The 12,213-nt window shown below is 38.3% G+C and overlaps 1 protein-coding gene across 1 annotated transcript; it reads left to right on the top strand.

Annotated features, from left to right (window-relative positions):
• The first annotated feature begins 328 nt into the window (after positions 1–328).
• LOC306902510 (uncharacterized protein) lies at positions 329–9,070 on the top strand. The gene is made up of 20 exons (XM_079471125.1): positions 329–1,116; positions 1,209–1,324; positions 1,407–1,488; positions 1,577–1,672; positions 1,754–1,975; positions 2,072–2,159; positions 2,264–2,361; positions 2,473–2,560; positions 2,662–2,726; positions 6,293–6,518; positions 6,672–6,865; positions 6,958–7,073; positions 7,156–7,237; positions 7,326–7,421; positions 7,503–7,724; positions 7,821–7,908; positions 8,013–8,110; positions 8,412–8,476; positions 8,564–8,702; positions 8,849–9,070. Exons 1-19 carry the CDS (start codon positions 934–936, stop codon positions 8,622–8,624), a joined length of 2,286 nt encoding a protein of 761 aa, XP_079327251.1. The 5' UTR covers positions 329–933; the 3' UTR covers positions 8,625–8,702; positions 8,849–9,070.
• Positions 9,071–12,213: the final 3,143 nt, after the last annotated feature.

The following is a 12,213-nucleotide window of genomic DNA, read 5'->3' as shown; positions in this document are numbered from 1 at the left end:
TTCTTTCATTTTAAGTTGTTCATTTTGTTTTGCTGTATTTTACTGGATGGTGTTTTTTAGTGGCACGATTCTTGGCCGCACTTTCGAAAAACATTCGCATTGATTTGAAAAGAATCTTCATTTTGAAATGTTTCAAAATAAAGCAACGACCCGTTCCATTTGTTAATTATTTATTACTAAAGCAACAGCTTACATTTTAACTATTTCAATTAACATTATTATTAAAACAAAAACTGTAGATTTTTATGCATTTACAAAACGACGTATGACGTACGTTGTCATCTGCGTATTATCACTTAAAACACCCGTCACTAGGCAACGGCCGCTTACGTGCTACAAAAATCAAACATTGTTTTGACGAGCCAACTGGAGGACACGGAGCGATCTTCACATTCAGACTTTGACATTTCTAAACTTTTATTCTTAATTATATTTCTTTAATTCGTTCATTTTACAATACATTTTCATCTGAGATACTTACTGTTATATTATTGTCTTGTATTATCATTTCTTGCATTTAACGTCTTCTCATTCTGTGAGTAGAATATTTTTACAGGTCAGATGACGTCGTTCTACGGAGGAAACTGTGGAGCTAGGGATCAGATCGCCTCGTTGTTCGTGGGGGATCTTCATCCACAAGTGTCCGAGTTCATCCTCCAACAGACGTTCAGCCCGTTCGGTCCGATCCAGTCCGTGCGGGTCTGCAGAGACAGGGTGACTTGGCGCTCCCTGCGGTATGGTTTTGTTAACTTTGTAAACCTCGCGGATGGTAAGTTAACTCTCCATTCTTCACGTTAACGTTTTGGTAATAAACATTTTCATTCAAAGTTTACAGTCTTGTGTAATTTTCTCTTTGTTGTTTTTTCCAGAAAATTAAGCTATATGAAGTGAGCCATATAAATAAACCTGCCTTGTCTTTCAGCTGAGCGTGCCATGGACACTCGGATGTGTCAGGATCTTCTGGGCAGACCCATGCGAATCATGTTCTCCCAGCGTGATTCCACACTGAGGAAGACTGGGGTCGGCAACATCTTCATCAAGGGTCTAGCCAGCAGCATCGATGGTGCCAGCCTGTACGATACCTTCTCACGTTTTGGGAAGATCCTGTCCTGCAAGGTAATAGCTGCGGGTAGACTGTTTTCATACACAAGATATATTATGCGTTGATGTCTTCGTTCGTGTCACATGTGTAATATATTTTCATCAAGGTGGTTTTTGATGCAAATGGATCCAAAGGTTACGGATTCGTCCACTTTCACACCTTCGAAGCGGCGGAAAAGGCCATCAAAACCCTTGATGGCATGTTGTTGGACGACCAGCTTGTGTAAGTGGATCTCCGTCGGTCTTCTTGTTCTTTGTCTTGTCTAATCTTATAGAGTTGAGCTCATTTTGTTCGTGTTTTAAAGATCCATTTGCCACTATAAAACCTTTGAGGAGCGTCACCTTGAGCGGAAGGCTATGGCTCAGGACAATGAGCGGCACTACCCGGTATCCATCACGAACCCCTTAACACACTTCTTACAAATCTTTATTGATTGTTGAAATGTCTTGTGTAACCATATGGTCTGTTAAAAAGGGGGTGAGTCTGTACGTGTCGAATCTGCCCTACGGCTTCAGAGAGCAGCAGCTGTACAGAGCGTTCTCACCCTTTGAAAGCATCACTAGTGCCAAGGTATGATACATGTTTATATTGTAATTGTTAAATAACAATTAAAGTGAAAGAAGACTTCAGCGAGTGCTTCTCTCTGTTCAGTTGATGATGGAGGCCGGGCGCAGCAGAGGGTTTGGATTTGTCAGCTTCTCCACCCTCGAAGATGCAACTACTGCTGCGTCGGTCATGAACGGGCGTATGGTTGCCGGCAGGGTGTTGCGGGTCACTTTGTCTCATCACAATGAGCCGAAGACCCAGCCTCGGCAACAGGACAGCAGCAGTGAATCACTTCCTGCTGGACAGTTTACATCTGCTGTTCCTCAGGTGAGATGAGCCCCTATTACAGATGATTTCAGATCTTTAAAATGCTTAACAGAGAAAGAATGTAATTACATGAACTTCATTTTATGCATTTGACAGGTTCAAAAACGCCTTGATGTTCACCCTGTAAACCAGCTGGCACTCCAGCCCGTCAGTCGTCAGACAGCAGAGGGCGTCCTCGCTCAGGGTCAGTAGCCTCTTTATATCTTTCTCGTTCTGTAAATGATGCTTCATCAGCCCTTCATATTCACATTGTTATTCACCCTGATGTACATCTTTACCTGTCTACAGGTGAGAGTCTCCGCCCACTGATGCCCGTCGTCCTGCTGGATGCTGTTCATGCTCAGCCTCCACGCCTGCAGGTTTCTCAGGTCCTTCTGGACTACTGGGTCAGTGCTCATACATCTCATCTCACTTCCACATTCTTGAATGACAAGATAACAGATTACAAGTTAGGAATAGTACTAAAATAATAGAGTGATGTATGTTGGTGTGTGCAGGCAAGTCAAGCAGAGTTGGATGTGTTGCGTCCCAGGCGACTGCTCGCCCTGCCTGCACCCAGTGATGATCCTAAAGTTGTCAATCACTGTGAATAGTCATGTTTTTTAATAGGATTGTTGTAATGTTTCTCTTGAATTATCACTTGAGATTTTATTGTTTCTCACTGTCTTTTCTCTTGTTTCCTGCAGTGTCTCAGATTCCTAAAAATCTGCCTGATGGTGCTACAGCTCCTGTCAAAACAGAAGCTCAACGGGTAGAAATCTCTCAATGAAACTTTGGATCATTCAATGTTTGATTTGAATTAAAAAGTGCTCACACATCTTTCTCCTTCCTGTAACAGATGGGTGAGTCTTCACATCAGCCACCATCCATGTGGGGGCGCTGGTTCTGGATGTCATTAAACGGATGTTTGAAGGCCAGAAGCCTGAGCTGCCCCACCAGCTGGAGCATCATGAATGTGCAGACAACACGCAGATCTTGTAAGTGTCGGGAAGCTGCTGACCTTTGTGTTAACATATAGCAATAAATGAATGAATCGAAGTTGTGGGATTTAGCCGAAAAAGTTATGAAATCTTTAAATGTGTTGAATGGATGTGTGTGTGATCGCTCGTTTGTGTGTTTCCAGACAAATGGATCTATTGCCGGACTCGACGCTCGGAGAACAACGTGGGACAACAATGAAGTCCTGATTATTGTAAAAATTGTACATATGTAGAAAAAATGGCATAAACTTAAATTTGTTTGAATATTTACTTAAGCTTAGATTTTTTTAATCTTCATGAAATTGATCTGGAATTTAAAGCTGCCTTTATAAATAGTATAAATAAAGAAATTAATTTTATCATCGAACGAATCACTTTACTGTCAATGCATTTATTTACTATTTAAACACTTTACATTCCTCAACTGCGTCACTTGGAATAAATCCAATGCTTAAGTGTAGAAAACCAAACATGCTTTGATTCACCTTCACCCACAAACACGCATCCTTCTTGTACAGTAGTACTACTCTATGAATTGTGTAATTCTATGAAAACTAAAGGGCGTATGGCTGTTTCAAGTGTCATTGCACTAAATGTATTGTAGCTCATGATTAATTATGCTTGTTTAACCTTGCTTGCGTACAGGTTGTTGTTAATACGTCATAGTTCAAAGAGCGTACAGGTCACATGACAATAGAAACACGTCTTAAATGTATTCATACTGCACTCACTCATACTATTAGGTTCTTAATCCAAATCTGTACATACTTTCACAGTATGCAATTTCAGACAGATATAGTGACCTGCAGCGACCGTATGCTCATTCGTGACCATCTCGCATCTTCAAGGGTGGAGAAGCTGACAAATCCTCTGCTGCGTCCGGCCTTCATCATCAACTGAGAAGAGAGAGAGCGACATGTGTTAATGTTTGTCCAAACACTTGCTGTAGTTTAATTTAGATTCGACACTAAGATCAAGTTACACAAGAACATTTCAACATACACCAAAGATTTGTGAAGCGATAAAGCGGTAACAGGGATGCACCATCAATGCTGTTGGTGAGACTCTTGAGGACAAGGAGGCGTTCTGATCCCTCAGTACACCGTGCTCTCAGCTTCACATATGCTTCCTCCAATAGCTTGTTCGCAGTCACCTAGTTCTGATATGCGTGAAATTCAGATGGAGGGCAGGAAGTAAGGCAGATCGAACTGAATACTGTAGTGGTTTAAACACTATTACAGGAGAAATATATACATAAAACAAAAACACAACATATGTCGGACGTCTACAGAAACCATTGTTTAAAGCAGTGGTTCTCAAAGTTTTATGTGTTCAGTTAATGTCGTATTTTTTAGAAATATGGAAACTTTTCATACATTTTGTATAATCAAACATCAGAATAAGACTACCGACAAAAATATTTGATGTTCCAGCATTGCATAACTTAATATGTCTTTGGTTTAATTCAAATTCTAGGTAAAGTCTTTATTTGGGGGCCCTACACAAAGGTTAAAAGTTCTTTCATCATTTACTCACCCTCAGATTGTTTCAAATCTGTTGTTCTGTTGAACACAAAGAAAGATATTTCTAAGAATGTAAGCAATTTTCAGTTCTGGGACAACATCCACTGCATTTGAAAAAATTATATTGTATATTGTATATTCTTTTCTGTTCAACGCAAACTTTGATATATTGAAGAATTTTGGAAAACATTTCTGGGACACGATTGACTAGCGTTGTCAATGATGTTTCGGAACGGAAAATTGCTAATCTTCTTTCAAATGTCTTTGTGTTCATGAGCACAAAGTAATTCATACAGGAATGAAATAACATGAGGATGAGTAAATTATTTTTCATTTTTGGGTGATCTATCCCTTTAAAGATCTAGCCCTTTAAAGCACATACAAACCTTTTCCCAGCGTTTATCTTCAAAGCTTATTCACGCGATTAAAGCATCTTGTGATTTTTCACTTTGATCGATTTGAGGAACCGTAAAAAACCCAGAACATAAATTCTCAATCACAAACTCAACATGTCTTCCTGCCCTCCATTTTCATTTTATTTTGTATTGGTGAAAACAACCATTGTATAGCATAAACCAGTACAATAAAATGTTACATTAACTGGGGTCAGGAGACTTGAAGATGTTATAATGTTTCAAACATGTTAATTGTGTAAAAGAGGATATAGAACAATCAAATTATGTAACAAACATCTTGAAAACTGGGGAAGAATTAATACATTTTTGTTTATGACTATAAGATTAACAAGTAAACTTAAAGTCAAATAAAAATATATTACAAACACTTGAAAGCATTATTTTCTTTATACATAATGACATCTTTTAATGTTAACTTTTACCAAATGGAAAATAAATTCAGCAAAATCCAACCAAAATTCTCCATTTGCAATTCTCTGCCTGGAAACGCAGTGACATGATGTCATGAGCAAACAACATGTGAACTATGTCATGAGAAGGTAAATAAGTTAATGCGACACAAAATAATACAATTACAACTTAGCTAAAAAAAGTTAAATAATATAAATCTGTTTTATAAATTCTATAAACATAATTTTATTAAAACAATTAAAATTTGAGAAATAGTAAAAATAACAATTTACAAATTAATAAAACATTAATAGTAAAATGTATAATAGTCTAGGAAAATGAATAATAAACAATTCGTTAGTTTGTTGCGGGACATGCGCAGCCTGGAAGGAGGCGTACGTTCTTTGAGCCTACGTCACTACGTAGCCTATTAGTCCGCTACTCGTTTTTTATTTTATTTCAGTTGTTTCTTTCATTTTAAGTTGTTCATTTTGTTTTGCTGTATTTTACTGGATGGTGTTTTTTAGTGGCACGATTCTTGGCCGCACTTTCGAAAAACATTCGCATTGATTTGAAAAGAATCTTCATTTTGAAATGTTTCAAAATAAAGCAACGACCCGTTCCATTTGTTAATTATTTATTACTAAAGCAACAGCTTACATTTTAACTATTTCAATTAACATTATTATTAAAACAAAAACTGTAGATTTTTATGCATTTACAAAACGACGTATGACGTACGTTGTCATCTGTGTAATATCACTTAAAACACCCGTCACTAGGCAACGGCCGCTTACGTGCTACAAAAATCAAACATTGTTTTGACGAGCCACTGGAGGACACGGAGCGATCTTCACATTCAGACTTTGACATTTCTAAACTTTTATTCTTAATTATTTTCTTTAATTCGTTCATTTTACAATACATTTTCATCTGAGATACTTACTGTTATATTATTGTCTTGTATTATCATTTCTTGCATTTAACGTCTTCTCATTCTGTGAGTAGAATATTTTTACAGGTCAGATGACGTCGTTCTACGGAGGAAACTGTGGAGCTAGGGATCAGATCGCCTCGTTGTTCGTGGGGGATCTTCATCCACAAGTGTCCGAGTTCATCCTCCAACAGACGTTCAGCCCGTTCGGTCCGATCCAGTCCGTGCGGGTCTGCAGAGACAGGGTGACTTGGCGCTCCCTGCGGTATGGTTTTGTTAACTTTGTAAACCTCGCGGATGGTAAGTTAACTCTCCATTCTTCACGTTAACGTTTTGGTAATAAACATTTTCATTCAAAGTTTACAGTCTTGTGTAATTTTCTCTTTGTTGTTTTTTCCAGAAAATTAAGCTATATGAAGTGAGCCATATAAATAAACCTGCCTTGTCTTTCAGCTGAGCGTGCCATGGACACTCGGATGTGTCAGGATCTTCTGGGCAGACCCATGCGAATCATGTTCTCCCAGCGTGATTCCACACTGAGGAAGACTGGGGTCGGCAACATCTTCATCAAGGGTCTAGCCAGCAGCATCGATGGTGCCAGCCTGTACGATACCTTCTCACGTTTTGGGAAGATCCTGTCCTGCAAGGTAATAGCTGCGGGTAGACTGTTTTCATACACAAGATATATTATGCGTTGATGTCTTCGTTCGTGTCACATGTGTAATATATTTTCATCAAGGTGGTTTTTGATGCAAATGGATCCAAAGGTTACGGATTCGTCCACTTTCACACCTTCGAAGCGGCGGAAAAGGCCATCAAAACCCTTGATGGCATGTTGTTGGACGACCAGCTTGTGTAAGTGGATCTCCGTCGGTCTTCTTGTTCTTTGTCTTGTCTAATCTTATAGAGTTGAGCTCATTTTGTTCGTGTTTTAAAGATCCATTTGCCACTATAAAACCTTTGAGGAGCGTCACCTTGAGCGGAAGGCTATGGCTCAGGACAATGAGCGGCACTACCCGGTATCCATCACGAACCCCTTAACACACTTCTTACAAATCTTTATTGATTGTTGAAATGTCTTGTGTAACCATATGGTCTGCTAAAAAGGGGGTGAGTCTGTACGTGTCGAATCTGCCCTACGGCTTCAGAGAGCAGCAGCTGTACAGAGCGTTCTCACCCTTTGAAAGCATCACTAGTGCCAAGGTATGATACATGTTTATATTGTAATTGTTAAATAACAATTAAAGTGAAAGAAGACTTCAGCGAGTGCTTCTCTCTGTTCAGTTGATGATGGAGGCCGGGCGCAGCAGAGGGTTTGGATTTGTCAGCTTCTCCACCCTCGAAGATGCAACTACTGCTGCGTCGGTCATGAACGGGCGTATGGTTGCCGGCAGGGTGTTGCGGGTCACTTTGTCTCATCACAATGAGCCGAAGACCCAGCCTCGGCAACAGGACAGCAGCAGTGAATCACTTCCTGCTGGACAGTTTACATCTGCTGTTCCTCAGGTGAGATGAGCCCCTATTACAGATGATTTCAGATCTTTAAAATGCTTAACAGAGAAAGAATGTAATTACATGAACTTCATTTTATGCATTTGACAGGTTCAAAAACGCCTTGATGTTCACCCTGTAAACCAGCTGGCACTCCAGCCCGTCAGTCGTCAGACAGCAGAGGGCGTCCTCGCTCAGGGTCAGTAGCCTCTTTATATCTTTCTCGTTCTGTAAATGATGCTTCATCAGCCCTTCATATTCACATTGTTATTCACCCTGATGTACATCTTTACCTGTCTACAGGTGAGAGTCTCCGCCCACTGATGCCCGTCGTCCTGCTGGATGCTGTTCGTGCTCAGCCTCCACGCCTGCAGGTTTCTCAGGTCCTTCTGGACTACTGGGTCAGTGCTCATACATCTCATCTCACTTCCACATTATTGAATGACAAGATAACAGATTACAAGTTAGGAATAGTACTAAAATAATAGAGTGATGTATGTTGGTGTGTGCAGGCAAGTCAAGCAGAGTTGGATGTGTTGCGTCCCAGGCGACTGCTCGCCCTGCCTGCACCCAGTGATGATCCTAAAGTTGTCAATCACTGTGAATAGTCATGTTTTATTAATAGGATTGTTGTAATGTTTCTCTTGAATTATCACTTGAGATTTTATTGTTTCTCACTGTCTTTTCTCTTGTTTCCTGCAGTGTCTCAGATTCCTAAAAATCTGCCTGATGGTGCTACAGCTCCTGTCAAAACAGAAGCTCAACGGGTAGAAATCTCTCAATGAAACTTTGGATCATTCAATGTTTGATTTGAATTAAAAAGTGCTCACACATCTTTCTCCTTCCTGTAACAGATGGGTGAGTCTTCACATCAGTCACCATCCATGTGGGGGCTCTGGTTCTGGATGTCATTAAACGGATGTTTGAAGGCCAGAAGCCTGAGCTGCCCCACCAGCTGGAGCATCATGAATGTGCAGACAACACGCAGATCTTGTAAGTGTCGGGAAGCTGCTGACCTTTTTGTTAACATATAGCAATAAATGAATGAATCGAAGTTGTGGGATTTAGCCGAAAAAGTTATGAAATCTTTAAATGTGTTTAATGGATGTGTGTGTGATCGCTCGTTTGTGTGTTTCCAGACAAATGGATCTATTGCCGCACTCGACGCTCGGAGAACAACGTGGGACAACAATGAAGTCCTGATTATTGTAAAAATTGTACATATGTAGAAAAAATGGCATAAACTTAAATTTGTTTGAATATTTACTTAAGCTTAGATTTTTTTAATCTTCATGAAATTGATCTGGAATTTAAAGCTGCCTTTATAAATAGTATAAATAAAGAAATTAATTTTATCATCGAACGAATCACTTTACTGTCAATGCATTTATTTACTGTTTAAACACTTTACATTCCTCAACTGCGTCACTTGGAATAAATCCAATGCTTAAGTGTAGAAAACCAAACATGCTTTGATTCACCTTCACCCACAAACACGCATCCTTCTTGTACAGTAGTACTACTCTATGAATTGTGTAATTCTATGAAAACTAAAGGGCGTATGGCTCTTTCAAGTGTCATTGCACTAAATGTATTGTAGCTCATGATTAATTATGCTTGTTTAACCTTGCTTGCGTACAGGTTGTTGTTAATACGTCATAGTTCAAAGAGCGTACAGGTCACATGACAATAGAAACACGTCTTAAATGTTTTCATACTGCACTCACTCATACTATTAGGTTCTTAATCCAAATCTGTACATACTTTCACAGTATGCAATTTCAGACAGATATAGTGACCTGCAGCGACCGTATGCTCATTCGTGACCATCTCGCATCTTCAAGGGTGGAGAAGCTGACAAATCCTCTGCTGCGTCCGGCCTTCATCATCAACTGAGAAGAGAGAGAGCGACATGTGTTAATGTTTGTCCAAACACTTGCTGTAGTTTAATTTAGATTCGACACTAAGATCAAGTTACACAAGAACATTTCAACATACACCAAAGATTTGTGAAGTGATAAAGCGGTAACAGGGATGCACCATCAATGCTGTTGGTGAGACTCTTGAGGACAAGGAGGCGTTCTGATCCCTCAGTACACCGTGCTCTCAGCTTCACATATGCTTCCTCCAATAGCTTGTTCGCAGTCACCTAGTTCTGATATGCGTGAAATTCAGATGGAGGGCAGGAAGTAAGGCAGATCGAACTGAATACTGTAGTGGTTTAAACACTATTACAGGAGAAATATATACATACACACAAAAACACAACATATGTCGGACGTCTACAGAAACCATTGTTTAAAGCAGTGGTTCTCAAAGTTTTATGTGTTCAGTTAATGTCGTATTTTTAGAAATATGGAAACTTTTCATACATTATGTATAATCAAACATCAGAATAAGACTACCGACAAAAATATTTGATGTTCCAGCATTGCATAACTTAATATGTCTTTGGTTTAATTCAAATTCTAGGTAAAGTCTTTATTTGGGGGCCCTACACAAAGGTTAAAAGTTCTTTCATCATTTACTCACCCTCAGATTGTTTCAAATCTGTTGTTCTGTTGAACACAAAGAAAGATATTTCTAAGAATGTAAGCAATTTTCAGTTCTGGGACAACATCCACTGCATTTGAAAAAATTATATTGTATATTGTATATTCTTTTCTGTTCAACGCAAAATTTGATATATTGAAGAATTTTGGAAAACATTTCTGGGACACGATTGACTAGCGTTGTCAATGATGTTTCGGAACGGAAAATTGCTAATCTTCTTTCAAATGTCTTTGTGTTCATGAGCACAAAGTAATTCATACAGGAATGAAATAACATGAGGATGAGTAAATTATTTTTCATTTTTGGGTGATCTATCCCTTTAAAGATCTAGCCCTTTAAAGCACATACAAACCTTTTCCCAGCGTTTATCTTCAAAGCTTATTCACGCGATTAAAGCATCTTGTGATTTTTCACTTTGATCGATTTGAGGAACCGTAAAAAACCCAGAACATAAATTCTCAATCACAAACTCAACATGTCTTCCTGCCCTCCATTTTCATTTTATTTTGTATTGGTGAAAACAACCATTGTATAGCATAAACCAGTACAATAAAATGTTACATTAACTGGGGTCAGGAGACTTGAAGATGTTATAATGTTTCAAACATGTTAATTGTGTAAAAGAGGATATAGAACAATCAAATTATGTAACAAACATCTTGAAAACTGGGGAAGAATTAATACATTTTTGTTTATGACTATAAGATTAACAAGTAAACTTAAAGTCAAATAAAAATATATTACAAACACTTGAAAGCATTATTTTCTTTATACATAATGACATCTTTTAATGTTAACTTTTACCAAATGGAAAATAAATTCAGCAAAATCCAACCAAAATTCTCCATTTGCAATTCTCTGCCTGGAAACGCAATGACATGATGTCATGAGCAAACAACATGTGAACTATGTCATGAGAAGGTAAATAAGTTAATGCGACACAAAATAATACAATTACAACTTTGCTAAAAAAAGTTAAATAATATAAATCTGTTTTATAAATTCTATAAACATAATTTTATTAAAACAATTAAAATTTGAGAAATAGTAAAAATAACAATTTACAAATTAATAAAACATTAAAAGTAAAATGTATAATAGTATAGTAAAATGAATAATAAACAATTCGTTAGTTTGTTGCGGGACATGCGCAGCCTGGAAGGAGGCGTACGTTCTTTGAGCCTACGTCACTACGTAGCCTATTAGTCCGCCACTCGTTTTTTATTTTATTTCAGTTGTTTCTTTCATTTTAAGTTGTTCATTTTGTTTTGCTGTACTTTACTGGATGGTGTTTTTTAGTGGCACGATTCTTGGCCGCACTTTCGAAAAACATTCGCATTGATTTGAAAAGAATCTTCATTTTGAAATGTTTCAAAATAAAGCAACGACCCGTTCCATTTGTTAATTATTTATTACTAAAGCAACAGCTTACATTTTAACTATTTCAATTAACATTATTATTAAAACAAAAACTGTAGATTTTTATGCATTTACAAAACGACGTATGACGTACGTTGTCATCTGCGTATTATCACTTAAAACACCCGTCACTAGGCAACGGCCGCTTACGTGCTACAAAAATCAAACATTGTTTTGACGAGCCACTGGAGGACACGGAGCGATCTTCACATTCAGACTTTGACATTTCTAAACTTTTATTCTTAATTATATTTCTTTAATTCGTTCATTTTACAATACATTTTCATCTGAGATACTTACTGTTATATTATTGTCTTGTATTATCATTTCTTGCATTTAACGTCTTCTCATTCTGTGAGTAGAATATTTTTACAGGTCAGATGACGTCGTTCTACGGAGGAAACTGTGGAGCTAGGGATCAGATCGCCTCGTTGTTCGTGGGGGATCTTCATCCACAAGTGTCCGAGTTCATCCTCCAACAGACGTTCAGCCCGTTCGGTCCGATCCAGTCCGTGCGGGTCTGCAGAGACAG

This window comes from Barbatula barbatula (assembly GCF_947034865.1).
Source record: "Barbatula barbatula genome assembly, chromosome: 2".
Lineage (NCBI taxonomy): Eukaryota > Metazoa > Chordata > Actinopteri > Cypriniformes > Nemacheilidae > Barbatula > Barbatula barbatula.
The sequence above is the reverse complement of the archived record's forward strand: the minus strand, read 5'-3'. Positions and strand labels throughout refer to the sequence as shown.

Bases quoted from the DNA above. Each gene is read 5' to 3' on its own strand.
- LOC306902510 (XM_079471125.1), top strand. From the start codon at position 934: ATGGACACTCGGATGTGTCAGGATCTTCTGGGCAGACCCATGCGAATC. The intron at 7,238-7,325 runs GTATCCATCACG...TCTGCTAAAAAG, and splicing joins ACAATGAGCGGCACTACCCG to GGGGTGAGTCTGTACGTGTC. The intron at 7,725-7,820 runs GTGAGATGAGCC...TGCATTTGACAG, and splicing joins TTACATCTGCTGTTCCTCAG to GTTCAAAAACGCCTTGATGT.